General features: G+C 37.2%; 2 protein-coding genes across 2 annotated transcripts; both read right to left on the bottom strand.

The window, feature by feature from the left end:
* Nucleotides 1–259: 259 nt before the first annotated feature.
* Nucleotides 260–4,065, bottom strand: LOC120331562 (NPC intracellular cholesterol transporter 2-like). Its single transcript, XM_039398658.2, has 4 exons — nt 3,889–4,065; nt 2,718–2,825; nt 1,981–2,156; nt 260–1,591 (listed from the first exon to the last, which is right to left on the bottom strand). Exons 1-4 carry the CDS (start codon nt 3,962–3,964, stop codon nt 1,418–1,420), a joined length of 534 nt encoding a protein of 177 aa, XP_039254592.2. The 5' UTR covers nt 3,965–4,065; the 3' UTR covers nt 260–1,417.
* A 1,983-nt stretch (nt 4,066–6,048) lies between these two features.
* Nucleotides 6,049–22,749, bottom strand: LOC120331570 (dynein regulatory complex subunit 7-like). The gene is made up of 17 exons (XM_078113570.1): nt 22,527–22,749; nt 21,383–21,560; nt 20,823–20,994; nt 20,056–20,204; nt 18,580–18,738; nt 17,804–17,918; nt 16,302–16,405; nt 15,796–16,004; nt 14,868–14,983; nt 13,897–14,089; nt 12,811–12,967; nt 11,714–11,929; nt 10,504–10,590; nt 9,859–9,993; nt 8,538–8,732; nt 7,113–7,252; nt 6,049–6,215 (listed from the first exon to the last, which is right to left on the bottom strand). Exons 1-17 carry the CDS (start codon nt 22,673–22,675, stop codon nt 6,134–6,136), a joined length of 2,556 nt encoding a protein of 851 aa, XP_077969696.1. The 5' UTR covers nt 22,676–22,749; the 3' UTR covers nt 6,049–6,133.
* Between the last annotated feature and the right edge of the window lie 219 nt (nt 22,750–22,968).

Raw genomic sequence — 22,968 nt, 5'->3', positions numbered from 1 at the left:
TGCCAAGTAAATACTGATGAATGACTCAACATTTTAATGCCTATTTGCTTTCGAAGTATATGCATCAAGATGGCGCACAACCTGAACCCTAACCTGGTACACATACCATGTTCAGATTATGCGCCATCTTGGTACCTCGGGCGCTCCGATAAAAGAGCACGAGATGCTATTGCATAGTCACTACAGAACAAAGATTTGTTATTCATTTCAAGCCCTTTTCCTAAATCCGCTCAACCAAATCCAAGAAACACAAAATTAATTTAATTTTTATACAGATATTTTATTCATCAAAAAAAATTTCAATCATATTGGCATTGAATCACGATATACTGATAATTTCACAAAAAAACTAACAAATACGATACTAAGCGGGGATGGTCGAAAGCTTCATTTATCCAATATTTGAGAGAAAATCATGTTTTCACGAATTGAAAATGGATACTATTGATCGCCAAAACCAAAAAAATGACTATTCCTAATAGATTCTGAAATAATGTTTAAAAATATCGAAGGTATTATAAATTGGGTCGTGAAACATGTATAAGTCAGTGTGACGCAAAAAAAGCAGAATCCATACAATATGTTCCAAATGGCCTGGGTTCCGCTTATTGTGTCACCCTTCAATGAATTTGAAAACGCTGGAAAGTCGAAAGTAACACTGATTTGATTGAATATATTATACAATCAATATTTGAAAGCATTATCTCAGAATGTATTCAGCTTTTTTTAATTTAGTTTTTGTATAATGTCATATTCTTGCTTCACAGTTTTCTGGGTGTAATTTATAACCATGAAAAGTTGATAAACATACCTAAATTGTATTGCTACTTGGTGACACTTCCAGCTTGTAAAAAATAACACAAGAATATCAAATTAATTATTCAATGAACTACGGGAAAATGAAAGAGCTAATCAATACAAAATTGCATACAAGATGTAAAGATTTAATGGTTGAACGAACAAAACCAACAAAAAAATTCTGCCAGTTAGCTATGAACTTTTCACACACACAAAAAACACTTATTATGCCAAAATAAAAAGTCAAACTCTGTCCTGAAATTTGCCCATCAAGAGCAGAGTGGGCCGAATCTTATCCCTAACTAAAAGCGAATTCATTAATGATGAAAATGAACCCATTTATTGTAATTTGGTTTGGATTTTATGAGATACAACAAAAATGCATAAAGACTGTTATACTTAAGATGAAATCACGAAAAAAAAATTTCCAATGAGATTCCTATTTTATAAATCATAATAAACAATGTTCCTATTGAAAATTTCATTTCATAAATCACAAAAAATATGTTCCCATTGCAATTACTATTTGAGAAATCACAATGAAAATCTATTTTCAATTCACTGTAATATTAATTTTATTCCCATCCTGCTAAAAATCACACATATTCTGTCAAATGAATTACCAATATCCATTTCCATTTCGAACAACTTTAACCTTATGAGCACCAAACTCGAGCTGTGGTTCGACAGAATTAGAGGCAACAACTGCAACAGGTATTTCCACGCATGTCAGGTCTTGGCCGCTGTTTTCTTTGTCGTTGTCAACTAGTTCCCATTTGACATAGAGTTTTATCTGAAATATGGACAATAGAGAGATGTTTGAATATATAGTCAAGAAAGTCTAATACAGTATTTCTCAAACCGAGGGGTCGCACTCCACAATGTGAGGGAGGGGGGATGGGCGTAGAAAATTTTGAGGGGTCGTGAAACTAATTAAAAATACAAAAATATTTGTTATATTTGATCTTGCCGCCGCATTTTGGATATTTACATCTCTTCATTATTTACATTTTCAACATGTTTTTTGAATATAACACACTTTCATCTTACTATCTGTTATTTGTAGAATATTGTTTACCTAGTTATTTTGAGGGTAGGGCGTGAGACTTGACAAATTCCAAATGGGACTCGGCCTAAAATTTTTTAAGATCACTGTAGTATAGTATTAATATCAAAACCTACCGCAGGATATTCAGATTTGATAGGCAACGTTGCTGTGTAAGTAGCTTTGGTAGCATTTTGCAACGGACAATTCAATCCAGAATCCTCGCAAGCATCAGGGTGGTCAAAAGGGAAAGGAACAGGAACACCGCCTAGGACGCCGTATATTTTTGCACCTATTGCACTGACCATAGTTTCTAAAAAAAAAATAAAAAATTTTCGTTCCGAATGTGGGTACAATGCTCTGGCAGTTAAACCAGGGGTGTGCAACAGGTGGCATGCCAAGCCATTTAGTTGGTTCCCTTGTCAAGATGTCTCAAATACTGGTTTAATAACATAGGCTCTTTATTTGTCGAAGAAAGAAACATAAGGCTCTCTATTTGTCTAAGAAAAAAAAAATGTCTGGTATAGCATTTAAATCAATCGTGACACGCCTTGGCAGTTATGTGATCCCTCCCTCCCAATGATGATTTTTTGCTAAAACTCTCGAATGCTACGGTAACAATTTTTTTCTTTCAGTAAATTGAATCATTTTTTTATAAGAAATTCAACAGTGACTTTTATTTTATAGATTGCGCTTTCTTTTAGTTTATTACGTAGTGTCGGTTCGTGGCAATATGGATGCAGCAGACTGTCTTTCGAAGGAGAGGTTTGTGCTTAACATTATAATTGATGTCTCAAAATTTATTTATTGAAATTAGAGAACTGTGTCACGCTACATTCTGGGAAAATTCGTTCGAAAAAGCTTCTAGACTTACTTGTAGTAAACGACATGGAGATGGTGTAGTTTGAGCCTTGCTTCAAGGAACATGGTTCAGCAGTACAAGGCTTGACATCAACCACCACATCTTCTGCAAGTTTACTACCTGAGATGAAAAAACATAATTGTATTAGTATGGTATTAGCTTCAAATTATGGTTCTGACTGGCATATCTCCTTTAATTCCAGAGATGCGAATTTGATATTTCCCAGCCAATAAGACAGCTTGCCATATGGCACACTGAGGCTTCTCTAAGTACCAGTCAATGTTAAGTACGGGATTAGTTAGCTAGCTCATTGTTTTGGGTGCATGGGCGTAAGGGTACAACCAGCGGCTATTTGAATCCCTCCTATGGCCACACTGACATGGACTGGTAACTGGACGAGGGCTTTCCTCTCCCCGGGATAAATTTGTGAATCCAATCCTAGGGTCTGGTATAGTTTAGTACCACATACACTTCTAGTTGGTCTGGCTCAACAATTTTTGCATATGTCATTTCTAACCCCTACCTAACTATGTCACCAAAAAATTACGTCATTTCGACGTCACAGTGGCATAATAAGACCCACCAAAGTATGCGGATGGACGTCCGAAATGCGCAGACGATCATCCGAAATTGAGCAAGCTATTCCTCTCGTTTTCTCGTCACAACGATCACGATAGGATATAGATCGCTGGCTTTAGTGAGTTCGTTATCGGCGGTGCAGCAGCCCTTTCGGGCGATCGTAATTATACTTTGGCGAGCCATACGGTCTGACGTGATGGTGACGTCGTAGTGACGTAACTTTTGGATGGCATGGTCAGGTGGGGGTTAGGAATAACATATGCGAAATTCGTTATGCTACACCCACTGGAAGTACTTGTGGTACTAAACTATACTAGACCCCCAATCCTATCCATGAAAGAAAAGAACAGTAAACACACAAAGATTGGAAAAAAACTGGCTTCTCCTTCAGTGGGGGAACATGCTCAATGGATACCGTATATTTCAAAATAATTATTTCATGTTTGGTTCACTTTTTAGCTTTTTCATATTTATCTTTTCTGTGCGTGTTTTAACGATGTTTTGTGGAAATAAATCTCCCTCTGATCAGTTTTTATTCCGATGAGTCGAAATAAAATAGGCTATATCCACCTACAGACCTAAATCAATAAAGTTTGAAGCTTACCACAATCTTTAAATTTCACATTCATTGAAGAAGCAACTGCAAATACAGACAAGAGACAAACCAGGAACAGCTTCATGATTAAATAATATTAAACCTTCACACAAACGTTATTAAATGAACAAAATCCAGGTACAAACTGCAAAGCGACTGTTCCGCTGACTAAATACTGTAGGAATAGCAAGAGCGACGAATCCGCAATCCGCAAGAGCGAAGCAAACGCAAATTAGATTTGAAGTTACGATACGTAATATTAAACTTCATGTTAAGATTTTCCGCTTTTTTAGCAAATAAAAAAATTAGTTAACAAAAATTATATTTTTTCAATAGTTTAATTATATAAATTTCATTTAATTAAAGTTTCAAGTATCAAAATAATAGCATATAGTGACATATGCAAAAATTGAGAATTTAAAATAACATTTTGCATCGTAACTTTTATTTCACTATGACGTAAGACGATAAAATCGCCTGATTTTCGCGTGTTTCGCTGCGGGAGATCTGTCAATCAATCGCTTATGCAACGATAACTGTTCAAGCGTAAATGTTACATAACATTGTTTATGCATTGTCTCTGGATTAAGTATGGCGAAGTTTGAACTTTCAGATAAATTGGGTCTGCACTATCTTTTGCTCTCTATCTTCATCTGCCGGCTTGGGGCTTGGCATAGTAAGTTTTTGGGCTCTGTTGCTTTTTCATACCTTGTTCAGAGCGATTGTTGATTGCACATACTGGACAATACACATTCGAAAGCATCAGAAGTCTCATTATAGATGAATGTTTAAATAAGATAATATATTTTGACCTCCGTTATGTCACAAAAGGGACAACAAATAAAACAACACACACAGGACAGAAATTCGGGAGGGGAAGATTCGAGACCAAAAACAATTATGAATGAAAGTAAAATTATGATAATAGTCAACACAATTTTTTTTACGATATTGACTGAAGGAAGCGTGATATGATGCGGTATTAGGGTCAGCTCCATCCATATTCACTTGTATAGACATAATTCACAAGTGTTCGATGACTCAATATATATAAAGGGTTAAATAAGTTTCTCGCGTTTATCTTACTTCCTAATATTTCTGTGATTGTGTGCGCGTGAATCAATTTAATACCTTTAGGTGAGTGAACATGTACCACTTATTTTGGCAAAACTTTCCAACTTATATCTGTACGTTTTAAATCTTAAACCTTTTGTTTGCACTCCCGATTCCATAATCAGTTTTCATTTATCAACTATTTTATCGTCTGTCATGCTGATTATGGAGTCGAAATTAACTTATACTTATCCAAAGAACCGGATCTAGTAAACCTCCCAAATCTCAATGGCCCGTAATAGCTGTTTTGATTTTTGCTATAGTATGGTAATACCTCGGCCTCACGTCCGACTACCAGTCCATGTCGGACATGTGATTATTTAGCCAGTTATTTTGTTTTGAGATGCATGGACCGTAAGTGACCAGCAATCACATGAACCAACCTAGGATTCCAGTAATTCTCCCGCACAAAATGATTCCCCACAGGTTTCGAACTCACGCGGGGTAATCAGAGATTCTGTGGCAAGCGTATTCCTAACGCTTAGCAGGATGCGCCACACCACCGCTATGTCCTTGAACTCAGGAAATATGGATCCACTATCACAAAGGCAGATAGAAAAGAACAGTAGTTTGAAACATACCACTCCAATTAATCGCATATATTTATATGATATTGACGTATTCCTAGTCGGCGGTGTGGCTCATCGTGCTAAGCGTTAGGAATACGCTCGCCACCGCACCTCTAATTACTCAGCGTGGATTCGCAGGTTCGAATCCCAGGCAGGGATAGTTACGGTATGTGCGAGAGGACCACCACCATCAAGTCCATGCTCCCAAAATAACTAACTAATCCCATACCTGACATGGAATGGTAACCGAACGAGAGGCCGTGGTTCGCCATATGTTTAAGCCGTATTATCGGTTTTTCTCTCCCCCGGGATAAATATGTAAATCCTATCCTATCCACTGTTGCTGCATGGATTTCCCCATGTAGTTTTTATCGATATTCTAAGACACCAAGTCATCAATTTCTTTGTTGTCTGCGAGCTCACTGAAGCATTAAGTTCACGCACTGATTCTTTTTTTGTTCAACAAAAACAGATATCCGAATCTGAATCTATATTATATTCTATATATTTCTTTATTTGAAAACATTTACACAAATTTATATCAACTATACTATACACAGAATAAAGTTTATTTAAAAGAATCCTGATAGTCTCTGATCTCCTCTCAGTCTTGACTCGAGTTGCATGTATTTGTGTGGAGCCATCTGTTTGTGCCTGTAGAAGAGAAAAGGTGCATTTGAGCTGAAGGATAGGATTTGCATATTTTCCCGGGCTAATAAGACGCTTAATCATATGACGAACAACGGCCTCTTATCCAGTGACCAGTTCATATATGTCATCAATAAGTAAAACGAGAATATCGGTGAGACCGAAGACTTATCGATTGAAAGTAAGGGGATCTCCCAAAAAAGCGCTCGTACTCTATAGTGACACTTTGTGTCCCATCACTAATTAATTAATAACTCGATAATTATACGCCATAATTCATCCAAAATCAATAGACTTCTGGTCCAACATATGATGAATGCACATGCAAAATCTGGAGCAGATTCTATATTGCTTTCGTGAGATATCGTGTGCATCTAACAGACAGACAAACACCTATCAACATATTTACCAATAAAATCGATAAGTAATAAACATGCGTAATTCTGTTATTGTGGCTTGGAATTTTCATTTTTTCTAACATCTAACCGAAATGGCGAACCATGGCCTCTCATTCGATTACCAATCCACGATGGTTATAAGGCGGTCGTTAAACCAAAGACAAGTTAGAGCTCAAGATAGTGAGTGTGATGGCCTATTTACCCCTTTTTAGGGGTAATTTAGAGGTAAAATTTGTCTCAAATTTCCTTTTTTGACTTTCATTTTTTTTTTGGTGGGTGTTGTCTACGGTCTGAATACGGTGTATGGAACACATCAATGGTAATTCATTTGTACCACTCTCTCTCTTTGAAAATCCTATTCTTACTTGTTAAGCTTTAAGATGTGAATTCTGAATAATATTCCAACACCCGACATGAACTAGTAACCAGACTAGAGTTGTATTTCATTCATCTTCTTTTCATCTTCTTATCAACTTTTTTCTCCATGTCAAATTATATTCATTACCTGTTAAGCCTGAGCTCCAAGATGTGAATTCTGAACATAGCCTCTGAGCAGAAGTTAAAATATTCTTCCTCATCTTCTTTCGTCATGGTAACCTGTTTCTGCTGATAATCCTGTTGTCTGCGATGGAGTTCACCGGTCTCCTGTGGATGGAAAAAAGTTTTGGTGTAATGAACGGGTTAGAGCAAGAGTGAGCAAGGTTTTGGGGCCAAGGGCCAAAAATTTTGCCCACCTAGACTGGCGGGCCATGTAAAGTGTGATGTAAAAAGTGACATTTTATGAACAATATTCACAGTGTTACAAAAGCAAAAGTAAGCTTCGTGCCAAAACTAAATCTTATCGCTATCTCAACAAATTCTTAGAGGTATCTTATAGCTTAAACATAAAAATTTGGTTTTAGTTTGATTGTTGTCGCATCAGATGGGCCAGATTGTAGTACCCAACGAGCCCTAGTTTGTCTATGTCAGTGTTAGATGCACAACAGTTGAAGTATTGTGAAAACACATGGCAACACCGTTGTCATTCTATCTTCGCAGTATGTTCCCCAGCTTTTCACTTCAGGGGTCATTCCAAATTTGGGGGGTTGAAGATATTCAGTTTTTAGTGATAAAACTATTTCTGCCTTTTAAAATTGTGTTCTATATTTGGTACTCCCGAAGTATTTGAAGCAAGATGGCGGACACCGAAACGTAGTATGTGTACCTGGTTAGCCATAATTTCAGGTACAAATACTACGGGAGTCACTTGGTTAGTCCCCGAACTCGTAATAAAACTAGAATAAGAAAAGTTGGAATAAAATCATGGCCTAACCCTAACCTGGTACACATAATACATTACGGTGTCCGCCATCTTGGTTCACATACTTCGGGAGTACCCTATATTTGGCTGATCATAATCAACTTTATGGATATTCAAATACAATCGAAGTGAGAGGTCACACTTCAAAATTAGAGAGGGTGTTTGAAATTTTAGGGGAATGTTCAATGTAAGAAAAATACCTCTAAAACAAAATACCTTTAATATGGAATAACAAGCTCAACTCCTAATTGCGTGCAAAATAAAGGTAAGATCGGGCCCAATTATTCCAGCCCGATCCAGCCCAAAGCCCGACTAATTAACTGGATTTACAGGCCCGAGCCCGAAGCAAACCCTAAACTTCATATTTTATTTAGGAGTTCTTTGAATTCCACACATGGTTTTAGTATAAATTTTTTATAAATATATATATATATTTAAAAAAAAAACATCGGTAGAAAAGTAATGATTGACATTTCAGGCTTGATCCGACCCGAATTTCGGGTCAGGCTTCATATTTAGCTTCAATTTACAACGAAACCCAGAGGTCAAAGTTTAAGTTTTCATCCTCAAGTCGCACAAATATCTCCATGAATTCCCACCTCTAAATAAATCATGCATTGAACTCATTACCTTTTCGAATCTAAGTTGTATCAAGTTAGCTTTATCAATCAATCTCTGTTTCAAGTCGGCCATGCAATCTTCTTTCAACTTAAACGCTTGAGTCTTCGTGATTTTGTCTGGGTTACCAATCTGGGCCAGGAACGGTGCAAGATAATCCATCTCCATCTCTTGACGTCTGAGTTTCTCTTCTTGGGCTTGGATTTCCTGGTTGGAAAAAGGGAAATATTTTATCCACACATTTCGCTCTGAACGAGGCTCTGCAAAGGCGAGCGATTGGTATATATATGAACACAAAGTAGTACGGGTATACAGTATGTCACAGAGTCCACGGTACCCTGTGCTCACGACTTTGGCGGACCATAAAATCGCTGAAGCGAATGCGGGACCGCCACAAGTAGCGCAATTTTTTTATTTATGGTGATGTCATCACAGTCACACACAAAAAACGAATTTCACAGAAATTTTTAAAATAAATACAATTAGTAGTATACTAGCGAAAAATACATTCTTTGTCCACTGAAAACTTCTGTTTGTCAATTGGTCCATTAGTTAAGAGAAAGGCGATATTTACATGACAACAAGATGGAAAATACTAACACCATATATCTAAGAATACTTTTATTTAATTACTTTTATTTGAAAGAACTAGAATCTCTCTGTCTCGGCATTGCTTTCCAAACTTATTTGACCCTGGGTGTGCTGGTGTTATTGTAAGTTGTTAAGTTTAGTTTATAACTTCACAAACAAATCCATAAGTATCACAGACACTTCAATTCACTTAAACGTTAGCAGCACCTTGAAGCAGTACACAAGGAAATGATGAAGCACCAACAAAACATGACTCACAGATGAAAAGTATACCAAGTATGACTCAGTATATATATTACTGTCTCCAGTAAACAGATAAAATTAAATATGCAATGTAAATTACCACAGTGGGGATAGAATCATAGTTAAGTGTAATGCATTAACTGCTAGAATATCGCACCCATAAATTAGTACAGAGGTACCAAGAAGGTGAATTGAAAAGTTATCTGTCCCTCTATAAGTATAGTGGCTCAACGGGGAGTAATGGCCTATCTGTTAGGGCAGGGGTGGGCAATTTGTGAACCTCATGACAAATTTTTGTGAGGCTACCAAAGTGTCAAGGCGAACACTTAAAAAATAACAAAATGAAATTGGATTACTATAAATCTGTGAGGTCCTATTAAGTGATGACCCCCCATGACTTGACTATAACAATTGAAGTCAACACAGTTAAGGAAAAAGAAAGGCGCAAAAAACAAGTAAGTTCATAAAAGACATAAATATAAGCTAATTAACAACTCACCAATTCCTTTCTATGTTTCTTAGCTTTCTCGTTTCGTTCTGTGTCGTAGACTGATATAGACAACTCATGAGCCATCTCTTCCCGCTGTCTGTCAAGCAGAATTTCACGTACTTCCTCCTCAGATGCTCGAACAAGCTTTAAATATAAAGGGTATTATAAAAGTCAGCTATAAAGAAGTAAGGCATTAGATAGATCGACTGTTATCGATTTTTGAGGGTTTACAAGGGGTAAAACTTATTAATTGGAGGCTAATATCAAGATTCATGAATTCTATGAATTATGTGATGAATATCCACGCCAGTGGTTTCAAACCTTTTATGGCTTGTGGCCACCTTCCAGGTGTTTTTAGCACTCACCCCTTTTTATCATTCCAGTGGTATTTATAGCGTTATTATGATAAGTAGATTCCAGATCCAATTATTTTCAAACAGTTCATGCTCAACAAAGTGAAAATACAGTGAAATAACCTTATCAAGTATTGAAACTAGGAAGAAGGGATAGTTTACAGAGGGAAAGTAAAATCAGATTTCCGCCTAGCCACCCTTCAACTGCTCTGTCGGCCATCGGTTGGGAACTGCTGACCTACACCACACAATGAAGATACCAGTCTTCTCATTACAACTGGAGAATAAATAGAAGCCTCACCTGAATGCTTTTTTGCTCCAATTGTATTAGTTCCACCAGTTGATCATACACGGCCAAGTGTTTTGAAGGAGAAGCGTGAGTGTCGATCTGAAAGGAATGACAATATTAACATGGCTTAGTCGTTGGATCTTTTGTGCGAAGCTCCCTTAAAAGAAAAAAACGACAATGCTCAAAATGAGAATATCAGTAATTATCCAGTTGAGGTCAGGAATACATGATTTACCGGTAGTAGCTCAGTGTTACTATTAAAAAACAAAAAACTTCTTTGGGCAGGTTCTCTAAACGCTGTCAATCAGTTGGAAAATCGTGAGTGCAAAGGTGCCCCGCAGTTTTCGCAAATAAAAGTGAGTTCATGTTCACTAAACGCTGTAAGTACCTCTAGTTGGCGTGGGACAAATATTTTTGCATATGTCCTTCCTAACCCCCACCTGACTACGTCATCCAAAAATTATGTCGCTACAGCGTCACAATAACAAGATAGGGCAAATAGACGATCACCCGAAATCAAGCAAGCTATGTCTCTTATTGTAGCGATCCCAATATGAGAGAGATCTCGGAAATGTTATTTCGGGCGATCGTAGCTTTGCTTTGGCAAGCTCTATTACGTGATTGTGATGCCGTAGTGAAGTGGTTTTTGGATGACATAGTCAGGTGGGGGTTAGGAATGACATATGCAAAAATGTTTGTGCAACGTCAACTAGAGGTACTTACAGCGTTTAGTGAACATGCGCCCACTTTTATTTGCGAAATCTGCGAGGCACCTTCGCACTCACAATTTTCTTACAGTGAGCGCAGTAGTTTTACAGTAATTTAAAAATTTCTCAATCCAAGATAATTTCTTAGGGGTAGCAACTCAATATTTTTGTTATTGTATTATGTTTACAATAGTGTTGACTGTGTTTTGTGGCAACAAACTTTTTTCTCTCTCTAACTTGGTAAAGTTATCTTCATTCTTACTATCAATCAATCATTCATCATTTATTCGTCAACACAATTTAAACGTATTATAGAAAAAATATTACAAATACAAGTGAAAACTAACTCAAATTGTGTGACAGGAGTCGCGAGGGACCTCAAGAGGTCTTCAGGCTGCGACACTTACAGCACTACATATTACAGAACGGGGGCAGAGCCAGATTGGATTTTGGGGGATCGGAAAGCCCCCATTTGAAATGTAAAAAAAGAATTTACATAGTAGAATTGTTTTTACCTGGAAGGTAGCTGTCATATCTGGTGTCCACTGTAGATTCCCAGTTTTTTCTTCTGCGTTGGGGGGTTTAAAAAATTCGCGAGTCGACATTGTTATATTCTCGTTCTCACGATGAAAAGATAGCTGGATTTTGTCTTCGGATAAAATGAAAATTCTTTCTGCGATGTCTGCGTTCGCCAAGATGTCCTTGTTGCGATGGAAATATTCTGAAATCCTCTGTGGAGGAAAATAAAATAAATAAATAGGATTTTCTAATAAATATAATTGGGGAAAGAAAGTAGAAATAATATTAATGGCAGTAGCAATGAATGATGAAGCTACAAGGTGGTAATTTTTTCCTAATTATTATTGAAGTGTCTATTTTTGCTGAAATTTTTTTTTGTTTTTTTTATAGTTTTTCCTAGCATGAAAAAGCTAATGAGCCACATAATTTTTGCGCAACAAAAAAATAGGCCAAAAAAAGGTTGAGAACCGCTGAACTAATTTGCACAAACACAATACATGTGTGGTAAAACCAGGATGAAAGCATGTTTAACAATCTTAGGAATTGTGGTCGGACCCTTTTTTTAAAAACCTTTTTTCTCTACAAACATAAACACAGGGTGTCCCAAACAACATGGAACCCATAAATTTTTTAATTACTCCTGTAAATATAGAGTAAACTATTTGGTTTTGTTTGAACTTGAACATCTGTCTGTTAACAAATTTATGTTTTTTTTTGTGGCAGCCTTGTAATATAGTAGTGACCTTTAACCCTGAAGGCCAATTCATGTCTGAAGATGACTTTTAAGTTTCTTTTACTTCTCATGTGTACGATATTACAGAGATACAAGCATTAACTGTTAGTTTCTTTATCTGGAATGTGTTTTGTTCAAATATGAATGAGGGGCTTAACAGCAATATGGTTGTGTGTGCTTACACTGTTACACACTCCCTGACAACCCTGTATTAAAATTCTCTTCCCTGATTCAACGGTGCTCTCGTAGTATGTGCACCAAGATGGCGCACAACTTAAACATAGTATGTGTACCAGGTTAGGGTTATCAGGTTGTGTGCCATCTTGGTGCACATACTACAGGAGTACCGATTTGATTTACCAGTATAGGCCTTGGAGGTCCCTCTGCAACAGCTGGTGCTAGTTTTTTAACTCTTTTCCCAAAAATAATGTGTCGGAAATACAAGAAATCTTCCCTGTTTTCATAATATTCTTTCATTTCTGCTGGAGTTTCTTCTCTTTTAGATAAACCGTCAACTCTAAAAATACGATGAGGTACTTTCCACGGTACTTTCAAAGTATGTGAAACAAGATGGCGGGCACCTGAACATAGTATGTGTACCAGGTTAGGGTTGAATCATAATTTTATTCCAATTTTCTCCATTTTAGTTCTATTACGAGTTCGGGGACTAACCAAGTGACTCCCGTAGTATTTGTACCTGAAATTATTGCCTAACCCTAACCTGGTACACATACTACGTTCCCGTGTCCGACATCTAATTCTTGTTTAAGCAAACTTGTATTTAAAATGTACGGTCTGTGCCCTGGGCTATGGTAAAAAATTAAACAATATTTGGATTATAATATATTGAGGCGTCATTGCCAGGCAGTTTCAATCTGAGTGAACATTGCTTTTTTTATCACTTTATAAAGAAAAACCTCGTATTGAGAGTTGAGAACTCGTATATAGCTAGCTCTTAATGTGTTGGTGGCAACTTGCAATTCTTCTATCAGAAGTCTTCTCACCTTTAGTTGAGGGCTTTGATCTAACATGCAACTGTTCTATTAGTACCCTTTCAATTTTCTGTTAAGGGCTCGGAACCTTGCTTAAGAAAACCCGCAACTCTTAGGAAGAGATTTAAATATTTATCCCGGGGATGAGAAAGATAATGATACGGCTTAATCACGAGGCGAACCACGGCCTCTAGTCTGGTTACCAGTCAATCATTTATTCGTTGTCACAAAAACAACAAACGCACAAAAAATTGATACAGGGAATAAATATACTAGTAATGTTACTTGTGTGACAGGAGTCGTGAGGGACCTTGTTAGGTCTTCAAGCAGCGACACCTATGGGATTAGTTGGCCAAATATTTGTTTACAGATGCATGGACTTGACTTTTGAAGGGATGATTTACTTGTGATTAAGGGTTCAAAATATGCAATTTGTATAGATAATCACTCTTACCTTGCACTATGATAAAAGATCATGACTCTCTCTGATTCAGGGTTTGGTGACTTTGCTTTGAATGTATGTTCGCATAATGACCTTGGGCGTCCTTCAACAAATTCTTCTGTGATGATGCCACCTTCCTCCTTGCGTTGTTTGAGCTTGTCTTCGCGATTTGCGAAACGCTCTTCAACCCTTTGTAGGTCTGTCACTAGATGGAGTGACAATAAAATTTTATACAATTCTCACTCAGAGCAAAGTTCTGCGAGACTATCCACTGAGATGTGAAGAGCTACCATGCCTCAATACTACCGCAAGCTTTCCAGTTTGGCTGTATCATGCACAAGGATTTTTTTCGAAGCTTAAAATGCTTTTTAAACTTTGGAGATCTTTAAACCCCAAGTTTTCTGGACCTGCTAGCTGTTATGGCAAACTAAGTTGGCAATTAGAGATTTCAGAACCACCCATTGAAAATTACTGGATACCCCTCTGATTGGCACCCAATTTATTCCCCAAAAGCACAGGAAGCTTAATTAATTCTGAGTACAAGAGAAAGGTACATAAGTATGATGGCTAAGTGGTTAGATTTTCAGTCCAATTATATTCCATCAGGATAAGATTTTTATATTTAGACATGCAGATAGCAAAGCTGATAACCCAGTTTGTTTATAAGGCAATTCACAGCCTCTCATCTGGTTAGTAATCAAGAGTAATAAATCAATGGTACACAAGTAATAGCTTCAATCTTTTCCATCTTTTGAAAATTGAAAACTTATTGATTGAATTCTTGCAGATAAAAGTGATTTACAAAATGGCGATGTCCAAATATTACATTCTCGCCTGAGACGCCGAAATACGGCAAAGATCGCCATGTCAACCAATTTAGTTGTAATTTCTGTCTCGCGAAGCGGAAGAGTATTGTAAAAGTAGCGTTAATAATTGTTATATACGGTGCTTTTCCACCTGAAACATAATGAAAATCGACTTACATTCATTATTATTGAACACTGTCAATCTCTCAATCAACCCTTCTTTCAGTAGATAAGGAGCGTACTTCTCAAGTTTTGCTTTCTTGTACAAAATTGTCTTCTTGCCTTGAGGACACCTGAAAAATTCAGACTTTGTGTGAGAAAAGGCGAAATTGCCTGATGCAGGTTCTCACAACCAAAGAAAATTCGTTGATAGAGAAACTGCCATGCTCTTCTTTCGCACCGATACTCTTTGTTAGTTTGGTAAAGTTTAAGGTGAGAATGCTCTGACCCCCAAACTTCACAGCCCCGCAATAGGATGCCCCGGGAAACAATATACAATGCGATAAAAATAATTCAAATATAAACACCCAAATTGGGTATGCAATGACAAACAAAAAGACAGTCCAGTCCTACCAGTATACAGTAGTTTCGGTACTCCCGTAGTATGTGTACCAGGTTAGGGTTAGGCCATAATTTAATTAAGATTTTCCTTATTTTAGTTCTATTCTGAGTTCGGGGACTGTCTGTGTTAGCCAAGTAGATATACCCCCTGCCCATAGATTTCAGTCTCTTTACACAACCTGATGTAAAGCAGGCGAACAAAATTAGGTACCTCCATATTGGTACACATACTTCTGGGGCTCCGAAGTTTCTTATAAACCAGGCTACTTTAACCTTGTTCAGAATGAGAACGGATCACAAAAAAGGGCTTCCGACGTATGTGCACCAAGATGGCGCACAACCTGAACCCTAACCTTGTACACATACTATGTTCAGGTTGTGCGCCATATTGGTGCACATACTCCTGGAGCACACACATCGGGATGTATGTGCACCATAATGGCGCACTACCTGAACCCTAACCTGGTACACGTACTATATTCAGGTTGTGCGCCATCTTGGGCACATACTACGGGAGCTTCCAAAAAAATTAGTCCAATCGAACCTAGAATCATAATCTCTCTCTGAAATCTCGATTCGTTTGACCCAGGAAGCTGGCATATCCAGATGTTTCTCATCGTCCTTTCCTTCCTCATCAAGGTCATCAAAATCATCGATTTCATCCTCCAAATCTGGGATCTCTAAACCCGGTTCTTTGCTGCCGATAAACATGTACTCCCACTTGGTGGTGTCTGTGAGCTCGAAGGATAGATCCTGAAAATAAATGAATGAGTGAACTGGGTGAATAAATGTGAATGTGAGATTACTGTAGTTCAGTGAGATGTGATATTCAAGGTACCCAATACAACAGCGGTTGGGACATAACTAATATATTATGATTGAATATTTTACATATTGTATTCAATATAAACATTTTTTTGCTTCTTATTTTGAATGGTCATGGCCAGATCCAAAAGCCGGCAGTCGATTGTGAATTTCAACCGGCGTAATATAACAATATATATGTTTCACTTCAAACTTTTCTCACTTTGAAAAAAAAAGGGAAACTACCTTGCATCCATTAGAACATTCCTGCATATTCGCCCAATAATTCAGATGATTCCAAACACTTTCAATCCCAAGAAATTTGCTTGAACTGGGAGAATAAGCAACTCCTGAAAAAAAAAAATGAATAAAATCAATATGTGACTGATATTTGAGTTGAATATAGCCGAGAAAGGGGAGGGGTTACCCCACGTCACCCAGGGTGAAATAAATTGTGTAGGAAATGCCACATCAGAAAAATTACGGCCCTTTCAAATAACGTAGCTTCTCAAGAATCGATAAATAGGATTTACATATTTATACCAGGGTAGAGGAAAGACGGGTACCAGTCGATGTCGGGTATGAGATTAGTTAGCCAGTTATTTGTTTCAGATGGACTTGTAGGTGGAGGAAATCAATAACGAGCGATTACGCGACCACTCTATGGCAGCAAGGAGTCCAGCAATCCTCTCGTACATAATTAACCCCCTCATGGGATTCAAACCAGCACAACCCAGTTAGGGTAATCAGAGGTGCGGTGGCGAGCGTATTCCTAACACCGCCAATTTCATTAATAGACCTTATTCATTAAAAACCCATCCTACGCGCAAAAAGAAAATTGATGTGAAAAATTTTTTTTTAACATTAGCTCTTATAAAAATTTTTTTTTTAACATTAGCTCTTATGGGGAATGTGATCACCAGAGCAGAAATTTGCATTTTTTGTAATTTTCTAGATATCTTTCATTGTATACGTGTATACATTGTATAACAGTTTTGAGGATAGAATATTTTTTACATCTATTTGGATATTTTTATCATGATAAACATGTTCAAGATTTTTGATAACCGTTCATTAAAATTTTAATGAGCGCGGTGTTTCCGATGACGTCATTCTCACTAGACCATGAGATTCTGCCAACGCGTCGTGCTCTGTGGGATATGCGCTCCAACTGCTTGTGATAACAGAATACTGGAATACCGGTACCGGGACCACAACTGGCGTTCAACGAAAGACCTACCCGAATATTCAAATACCTTTTCGGCTGATTTTCGAATAATTCCGAATCACTTTTCTTTTTGCGCGTAGGATGGGTTTTTAATGAATAAGGTCTATTCAGTATCATAATAATACTTTAGTATGATAATAATATTTATGCACACATTACGAACTATTCAAACCATATAGGAGCAATTGGGTATGCAATGACAAACCAAAATACTCCAGTCCTTATACATTTGTTGGTATTACCGTAGTATGTGTATCAGGTTAGGCCATAATTTTATTCTGATTTTCCCTATTTTAGTTCTAATAAAAGTTTGGGGGCTGTCTGTATTAGCCAAGTGATTTAACACCGCCAAGCATGTACTTTTTCTCAAAGAAAATTCAGATTTACTTCTGTGTAAAGAGTGATGCATCACCCAATATCTGTAGCTTTAGCTTTCTAGTAATCCTGTGTACTTCAGTGTGAAAGCATGTGACGAAGCTTCGAAAAAAATTCTTTTAAAAAAAAGGAACCAGTAACTCACCAGTGAATGGCTCAATGAAGAAGTCCTCAGGTACTTCTCTTTTTCCACCACGGACCACGATCCAAGAATGAACTCTGAGTCCGTATAATGGGTCTGGAGGAGGTTTCTCTGCTTCCTGATAAAATGTAGATAAAGGTCAAAGGTCAGTTTTCACTCTGAACAAGGCTCTGCAGAACCCCAACTGATGTGAGGAGCATTTTTTGAAAGGGCTAGAATATCTCTGGTTTTGATTTTCTGAAGGAATTAAGTCCATACTGGTGGTGGGGCAGATTGAGATTCAGATATTTATTTTTTCAGCATGCAAGAATTGATGTACAAATTGATTTAAATACGGATAAATGCATGAAAATAGTAATAAGATAATCCATATTGAGATATGGAAAACGTACATGCAATAAACTGGCTGACTAATCCCATACCCGACATAAACTGGAAACTGGTTGATAGGATAGGATTTACATATTTATCCTGGGTAGAAGAAGACCACCCTAAGGCGGCGAAGAGTCCAGCAATCCTTTCGCACATAATTATTCTCCACGCGATTAGATCGTGCAAACCCACACATGGTGCGGTGGTGAGCGTATTCCTACAATTATAGCACACTGCGCCAAACCGATGGTATGGGGCCATGGTAAGCGTAAACCATAATATTAGGCCTTTTTATCATTTTCACCTCTTGACAAATATAACAATTCTATCCTATTCAAGGCTAAAGTTTTTTCACCCTTTTGTTAAAATTGTGACCTTTGACCCTAGACATGCTTGAATAAACTCACCTTAATTTTTTCTTCCTCTTCTATTCTTTGTTTTTCTTCTTCATCAGCTTCCTGTTTTTTCCTTCGTTCCTCCATTTTTATGATGAATTTACTACGAAGGTCGCGTGGAGGTCGAACTGCGTATTTTTTCGGCTCTGGTTTTGGAGGTTCAACTTTGACCTGAGAAATTTAGATCAATGAATCGGTTACTTGTTTATCGATAAAAAACGCTTCGAAAATGTTTTGTGACTGTTGACTGTTGTAGAATTTGTGGTGCACCTGAAGATAACGTACTAAGATGGCGCACAACCTGAACATAGCATGTGTACCAGGTTAGTGTTGTTCAGGATGTGCGTCATCTTGGTACGAATGCTTCCGAAGCGCCAAATTTGGAATGTGCTGCAAGTTCCATTCGTTTCTGAGGCTGAAAAAGGCTACAGACAAGCAGTCTCTGATATTTAAATCATTAAAATATTTTTCGCAGATTTACTTAGATCAGGGGCATGCAACCTTTTTTACAGGGGGGGCCGAATACAAGTAACTGGGTGAAGTCGCGGGCCGCACCGACTTTGAATAATTCCAGTAAAAAACATGTGTTTATGACATTGTGTGTGTATATTCCAACAGGCTAGCCAGTTATGCTAATATGACAGTGGCACTCAGGTACTGGTATATGCTTGGCGCCGCGCTTCGCGACGCAAAAAGATTAGGATTGCTCGAAAGCATCAGATTAACTAAACTAAAAACTTGCTTAGGGTGCACCATCCTTAATTAGCACTTCTCTGCGGGCCGCATTTGGCTCGCTGGCCGCAGTTTGCACACCCCTGACTCAGATCATTGACTGTTGCAAGCAAAGAATTGAAGTGTCAGGGGAGATTCCATTTCACTTCAAGATGTCAAACTACGCAAGTCCGTAGCCAAACCTTTTTGTTCTGCTGTACCGCTTGCTAGAGTCATGGCAGTCATTTATGCAGCTGAAAACAATCCAGTCTCCGATACTAAAACGAGATAGCGATTGGAGACTGCCGACTTATCAATCTATTGGCGTGTATCCTTCGCTCTGACTCAATAGCGCCGTCGCATGTCCTGTCACTAATTCATTAATAACTCGCTAATTATATGACATAATTTATCCAAAATCAATAGGCTTCTGGTCCGAGATATGATGAATGCACATGCAAAATTTGGAGCAGATTCAACTTCGCTTTCGTGAGATAACGCATAACATACGAAAGTGTCTAACAGACCAATTGAGATAGATGAATAAAAAACTATCGAAGTGCTTTGCACAGATTCAATGACCATTGGCTGTTGCAAGCAAGGAATCAAAGTGTGAGGCAAGGTTATTAAATTTCAAAAAACAGTAAACGAGAATATCGGTCGGAGATTGAAGACTTATGAATTGAAACTGCGGTCTCGATTCGTGACTCTATAGTGACACCACGTGTACCATCACTGATTAATTAATAACTCGCTAATTATACGACATAATTATACCTCTTCTTTTTTCTTTAACAGAGGACAAATCTCCCTCGATTCATCATAAAGACAAACTTCTTTTATCGCGTAACCACTGACAACGTACGCATCATAACCAGCTCCGAGAAGAAAGAGACAAAGAAGGTTGCTAAAGTCGAAACAATTTCCTATCGAAAAAAAATAAAAAACAGATACAAATATTAGTCTCTGAGATGAAATCAACTTCCTACCGGGGACGTTCGAAATTGGAACAGCTCTATTTAAAATGTCAAAGAAAAGTATTTTTTCTGTATCACACATACCAATTTTCCGTAGCTTGGAATGCTTTCCAGACCCTCTGGCCGGGATCAACTAGCACCAACTTTGCAATTAAAAATGTCAGAACCCCCTTTTCGAAAATTGAAGGTCACAATCTTGCTCCCTCTATATCAAGGAATATAAATGGCTGCATGTACAGAGCCTTGTTCAGAGAGGTAGGCATAAAGAGAGTGAAAAAGTATGAAAATCTGTTTCAATAATTTTTAAATTAAACTATGCTGTGACTTTAAACCTGGTTTCGTATTTATCCCAGAGAAGAGAAAAGTTGATTCGATGGCTAAATTGAATGATGAGCCAAAAAAAAATGGAAATACAACTTTAGACAATTTGTCATTGTGATGTGCCGCAGGGTGTGTATTCTTTTTTACTAAAACAACAAACAATCCAAATTATTCAATCTTAGCAATCTCTGATTTTCATCAAAATTGTATCACATATAGATTAAAAATAAAATTCTTGAAATCTACCTTTTTGCTGTTTCAAAATAGTTGTCGGAGAATAAAAAGTTGTCGGCAAGTCACAAGGGGGATCCAAGGGCATCATTGTTATGTAATCTGACACAAACTCGGCACAACCTTGCCAGTGATAAAGTTCCTTGAATTTTAGAAGTGTTGGGCGCATCGTAGTACAGACAAATTTCTGTTAAAAGGAAAAATTTGTAGCAAACAAAAAAGCAGAATCTCATTCCACATAATACAAGTCTTCGCCAAACTTTTGTTTTAACATAGCAGTTCTATACATGATGGAGAATAATTTGGTGAAGTCCAATTCTAGTTCTGAGGGAACTTATGGATGAACACCATAGGAGTTGAACACCAACAATCTTCTGACACATAATTGTTAATTTTTTTTTATTTATTTCATTCTATAAGACACTTTTCTGAAAGTATGGTCACATGCACCAACTCTGAATAAAATATACTCATCTCTGAGCAAAATTAAAGACAACACTAAGATGCCATGGGCTATCGAAACTCTATAAAATTATGATGATGACACAATTGACACCAAGAGTAAGAATATTTACCTCAATTCCACATTCATTTAATGGATTCAGGAAAAGAGGTTTTCTATCTCTGAACAGATGAACATATTGCCGACGAAAGTTTTCTGCGTTTTCCAGAACTAACTTTTCTTTTGGAGAGTTTTCTTTGTACGAATCTGGAAACTCTGACAAATCAAACTTTGGGATTTGAGCTGAGACACTGAAAATTAACAAAATATCAATGTTATGATGACGGTAATTGAACATTTTATCTTCATTTTTTGGGGATTGGTGGGAGGGTGGTTTGGGGTCAAAACAAAGGATGTTGAAATCATTCATTTATATAACCATTTCACGAGATGAATGATTGAATTTATAAATGGAAAATTTTGCATGCGCAGTTACCCACAACAAAACACAAGCTTGCATAACCTAAAATAACGTTATGAATATGACACAACAGTAAGGCACAGTTCTCTGATTCCAAGAATAGCCCCTTCATGATAAAGTTTCAAGCATAAAAACGTCAACAAAAAAAGTTTGAATATGTGATGACTGACCCACGTCGCTATCAATTTAAAATATTATAGAGACAAGCATGTCGTAATCTAACAACTGTACCCTACTACTACAATTCAGCAATTGGCATATCATGCTAACCATAAAGAAGAAGTTAGTATAAGTATAAGTTTATTTCGACTCCATAATCAGCAAAACAATAAAATGAATGGTAAAAATAAATAAATAAAAACTGATTATGAAATCAGGAGAGCGAACAAAACCTTAGATAAGGTTTAAAACGTACAGAATGTATATAAGATGGAAGGTTTTGCCAAGAAGATGTGGTACGTGTTCACTCACCTAAAATAATTGAAATATTTCACACACGCTCACACGCACCCACACACACAACCATCTAGAAGTTATTAAGTGAAGGGAACATGAAAAATTACATACTGGTAGTTAATAAAAAATAAATAAATAAAAATTACTTGCCACACCATATTGATAAATTTATCATGATTGCCACTGCCAAATTGATCAATTTTATAAATGGGAGTGAACAGTTTTCAATCACAATTCTGAATAGCTTGAATAATCCAAACTGCTTAAATATATATTTGTAGGAATTTCTTTATTGTATTTTTAGTTTTTCTTTGAAAAAAAAATAATAAATTGAACTCACTCGCTTATTGGAACAACAATTGGTGGAATCGCGGCATCTAATTCAGCTTTCAACTCTTCTACTTTGCTCTCGACATCGGTTTCTTGTTCTCCCTGTTCCTCCTCGCCTTCTTCCTCTTCTCTCGTCGTCGCTTCTTCAATTTTATCCATTTTTGAAAGTTATAGACTAATATTGGAACGACTGAAAGGAAAGGACCGAAACGACTTTTCAGAAAGTCGAAAACCAGCAGAGCTCTCGCGGCGTAACTACGGTAACAAATATCACATCTTATGGGTCAATGACTTTTACGGGTCAATTAATCAATATCCAGCGTTTTGGGAATATTGTTGTAATTTTATTACATTTTCAAAGCTTGTAAAAAAATTCTAGTTTTATTCAAAAAATTCAAACAAATTAAAGTCACTGTGAGCTAAAATTTCGAAATAGGTAAGCTGAAAGTCAC

Source organism: Styela clava, chromosome 6 (assembly GCF_964204865.1).
Source record: "Styela clava chromosome 6, kaStyClav1.hap1.2, whole genome shotgun sequence".
Classification (NCBI taxonomy): domain Eukaryota; kingdom Metazoa; phylum Chordata; class Ascidiacea; order Stolidobranchia; family Styelidae; genus Styela; species Styela clava.
This window is presented reverse-complemented; position numbering and strand designations above follow the sequence as displayed.